At 55.7% G+C, this 4113-nt stretch overlaps 1 protein-coding gene across 2 annotated transcripts in view; it reads left to right on the top strand.

Annotated features, from left to right (window-relative positions):
• Clptm1 (CLPTM1, transmembrane protein) overlaps window positions 1-4113 on the top strand; it is a 28684-nt gene that overhangs the window by 20835 nt on the left and 3736 nt on the right. For both annotated transcript variants that reach the window (XM_004644319.2, XM_023704504.1), the window contains 4 exons: window positions 1409-1494; window positions 2076-2196; window positions 2646-2890; window positions 3421-3514. In XM_004644319.2, coding sequence (XP_004644376.1) covers window positions 1409-1494; window positions 2076-2196; window positions 2646-2890; window positions 3421-3514 — 546 coding nt within the window. The remainder of the gene's footprint in view (window positions 1-1408; window positions 1495-2075; window positions 2197-2645; window positions 2891-3420; window positions 3515-4113) is intronic.

The raw sequence follows: 4113 nt of genomic DNA, 5'->3' as shown, positions 1-4113 counted from the left end.
GGATTGAACCATGGTCCCTGTGCTTTGCTAAGCTTGTTTGTTCTAAGTAGGTGCTTTAGACCATTGAGCCATCTCACCAGCCCCAAGTCTAAGCCATTTAGAAAAAAAGGTAAAGTAAAAGATTAAATTAAACAAATTAATATTAATAATTTTATGGAGGGCTGAGGAGGTAGCTCAGCAACATAAGTGCCTGCCTGGCAAGCTCAAGATCCTGAGTTTGATTCCTGGTACTGTTTAAAAAAAAATAAATAAATAAAAAATAAAAAAACTTTTTTTTTTTTTTGAGAATGCCCCGCTATGTAGTTCAGGCTGGCCTTGAACTTGGTACACCTTTTGCCTCAGCCTCCTGAGTACTGAGAGATTATACTTGCCTAGAATAAATATTCATTCATCTACACACACACACACACACGTATCTGGCACCAAGCTTCAGGTCCAGTGTGCACGTCACTCTAATAGCACCTCTCTGACTGGCCTGGTCACATTTCAGTGCTTTCCTCCCCACAGCAGTGGTCTTGATTGTGGTGCCTCCCTTTGCCACCTGAGCCAGGCCCATATTTCCTGTGCTTCTCCAGCCCAGTGCTGCCCAGCGGCCCTGCCGGCAGCAGCCCCGCCTCCCTTCCTGGCCAGCCACCCTCTGTGTGCTGCTCCCCATCGTGGCCGGCTCCCATTGAGTTAATGAGAGAAAGGATGGAGATGATGTTTGTGTTGGAGCAAACAGCAGCCCCTGGTGGGTACAGAAGTTAAGACTTTGTCCCCAATCTCCAGAGGAGGGATGGAGGCTCCAGGAAGTATCCGGACTCACCAGAGTCCCCAGTGTGTAGGAGACAGTCAGGATCTGACTCTGGAGCTGTTGGCCAAGGACCTTTGTCCTCTCTCATCTTCTGTCTCAGACCCAGAGGCAGGAGGGCGGTCACAGCAGGCAGCAGTTATAGCCTCAGAGGCTGAGAGAACAGCAGGCCCAAGCACTGTGCCAGGTGACATGGCTGCTGAAGGACAGACCCTGGCAGAGCAGTAGCTTTGAGGAGAGCTAGGGGGTGGAGAGAACCACTGGAGCCAGTACCGCTTGGTTAGAAAGAAGTGTTGTTGCCCTGTGCAGAGAATGTTGTGGGGCAGGAGTGGCCCTGAGAGGTCCTGAGACAGTGACCCCAGTTGTCCCCAGTGGAAAGGCCTCAGGGTGAGAGGATCAGGCAACTGTGAGGTCCACAGAGAGCATTCCCTGCTGGGCTGCTGGGCGGTGGTGGTGGCCCTGTTAAAAGGGGGAACAGGGATACTGAGATGGGCAGCTGAGGCTCCAGGGTGGGGCTTGTGAGTAGGAGGTCCAGAACAGCTGCTGCTGGGTAGAGGCCTAGTGTCTGGGCCTGTGAGTTCCCCAAGTCTCATGTCTCTTCCCATTCCCTACCCTCAGTGATCAACAAGTATAAGCGCAGAAGATTCCAGAAAACAAAGAACCTTCTCACAGGAGAGACAGAAGCAGACCCAGAGATGATCAAGGTAATACAAGTGCGGCCTTTGCAGCCCTGCTGCCAGACTGCTGGGGCCCATGTAGACTTGGTCAGACTACCGTGCCCCACTCGGACTCAGTTTTGCTCCCAGGGTAGGGGGTTGGAGGTCAGCAGGAATGAGAAGACTCCAGCCCCGGGAGGTGGGTGTTGCCCCCAGTCCCATTTTAGGTAGGGATACTGCCAAGATGTGGGAGGCTGTATCTACAGCCCACACAGCCAGCACAGAGCAGGCAGTGAGCATGTGACTCAGGCAGGAATGGGCTGTCACTCTGCAAAATACTGGGTGATGCCCTGTATGAGGTGGGGCCACCATGTGAGGGGGTTGCTGCTGCCCAGAAGCTGCCTCTGCTTCTCAGCCTCTCTCCTTTGCTTCCGGGGTTGGGACCCATGGGGGAGTGAAGGCTGCAGGCTGCTCTGAGTCGGCCAGGTGAGCAGCAGGCGAGTGGTGTGCAGTGGCTCTGGTGGCTGCTGTGCTTCTGTCACCATCGTCCTAGGAGCCCCCAGGAGAACGCACACAGAGGCTGATTTCCCCACCATCTCTGAGCTGTGGCCATCCCCATCTTCCCACAGAGGGCCGAGGACTTCGGGCCTGTGGAGGTGATCTCCCATTGGCACCCCAACATCACCATCAACATCGTAGATGACCACACGCCATGGGTGAAGGGCAGTGTGCCGCCTCCCCTGGACCAGTGTAAGTCCCTGCCCACTGCCACATTTCCTTGTCCCCTTTCAGGCCCCAGAGAGACCTTTCTGGGTCCATGCCACACTGAGCTCCTGACCCTGTCCTTTCTCCTCTGCTCTCCCACATCCCTGGGGACCCAGGTTCCCTTCTCCCTTCAGGCTGCTCTCTAAAAATGTGTTCAGCCGTCAGTTTGCAGTTGAAGCAGCCTCTTGAAACTCCAGATTCCTGGTGTTTTCAGAAGTTACATGGAAGCTTCAAAACTATCCTCACCTGGGTGGCTGTGCCTGGCGCTGGGCCATGGCCACCTTGATTGTTCAGCCCACTGCCCTTTCTGCCCGGTCCCTTCCACTGAGGTCTGGGCTCTTGGGCTCTTGAGCTCCTCACACACAGCCCAGAAACATGTCCCGCTCCAATGTGGCTCAGAGGGACCCCATCCAGTACCTTCCCTGTGCCCACAGACGTGAAGTTTGATGCCGTGAGCGGTGACTACTACCCCATCATCTACTTCAACGACTACTGGAACCTGCAGAAGGACTACTACCCCATTAACGAGAGCCTGGCCAGCCTGCCACTACGCGTCTCCTTCTGTCCACTCTCACTGTGGCGTTGGCAGCTCTACGCCGCCCAGAGCACCAAGTCGCCCTGGAACTTCCTGGGTGATGAGCTGTATGAACAGTCAGATGAGGAGCAGGACTCAGTGAAGGTGAGTAGGGTGGGGCGTGTGGCCGCAGAGGCCGAGGGGAAGTAGTTCACCGGCTGGGGACTCCTACCTGATATTCTCCTGTCACCCCATCCTGCAGAGGTCCTCCAGCCCTGGCTAATCCTGGGTGCTTCTGTTGTCCCTGTCATGACTCTGGGTCTGGACCTAGCCCTCCCTGTCTCCCTGACCTGATGCCTCTGCTCTCTGCATTGTTTCCTTAAGTACCTTCTCCTGTTTCCACCTCTGCTCAGTGTGTGACATTGAGACTGCTTTGGTGGCCCAGAACTGGAGATGCTGTTGGGCTTCTATTCCTCACTTCTATCCCTTCTCTCTGTCACCTTCCAGTCTCTGTGCCTCCTGCCTCATCTTCCTTTTCTCTGAATGTCATCTTGGTCTCAGTCCCAGTCTGTCCTTTCCTGAACTGCTGTCCTCCTGGCTGATGTGTGTTCTCCCTACTGGGCAGCCAGAACATTGGAGCAGGGACAGGAAGGGGCCAGCTCCCAGGCTTATATATGCCGCCTGCCCCTCCCTAGGTCGCCCTGCTGGAGACCAACCCCTACCTGCTGGCACTCACCATCATTGTGTCCATCGTCCACAGTGTCTTTGAGTTTCTAGCCTTCAAGAATGGTAGGTATGGGGTCACAGGACTGGGACACCCGTGTGGGCCTGGGGATAGGAGGGTGCATGGTGGAGAGAGGTATTCCCCTCACTGGCATTTCTCAGCCCCATTCTCTAGAGGCCTGGCGAGCTGTGAAGGGACAGTGGCTCTAAAACTCTTCAGCCTTGGAGCTCCCTCCCACCAGGCATAGAGCTGCGGGAGGGGCTGGGCCTGCCTTTCGGGCAAAGGCCAGGCTGGCACCGCTGGGAAGAAGGGTCAGGGAACTCCAAGACCACAGGCAGAGAAGCTCCAGAGCTCCTCCTGTTGCTCTGGGAAGGCTGCCTGTGAGGAACGCCCCTGTGCTGAGCAGAGCCCAGGTGTGGAGGTCAGAGTCCTGTCCCCAAAGCCCCCGAGTTCTAAGGCTGACCAGGGCCCTTATCAGCCCCTTGGTCCTCAGAGCCTCAGCCAGCATTGCCTTAGGACAGTGAGGAGGCAGCAGTGCTGGGCTAGGCCCCTTACCCATGGCCGTAGCTCTAAAGTAGCAGTGGTTCCAGGAACTCACAATGTTGTTGACTGCGGAGGCTTCTGCAAGTGAGGAGTATGAGGGCCAGGGAGACAGCTCAGTGGC

This window comes from Octodon degus, unplaced genomic scaffold (genome assembly GCF_000260255.1).
Source record: "Octodon degus isolate 3935 unplaced genomic scaffold, OctDeg1.0 scaffold00197, whole genome shotgun sequence".
Classification (NCBI taxonomy): domain Eukaryota; kingdom Metazoa; phylum Chordata; class Mammalia; order Rodentia; family Octodontidae; genus Octodon; species Octodon degus.
The sequence above is the reverse complement of the archived record's forward strand: the minus strand, read 5'-3'. Positions and strand labels throughout refer to the sequence as shown.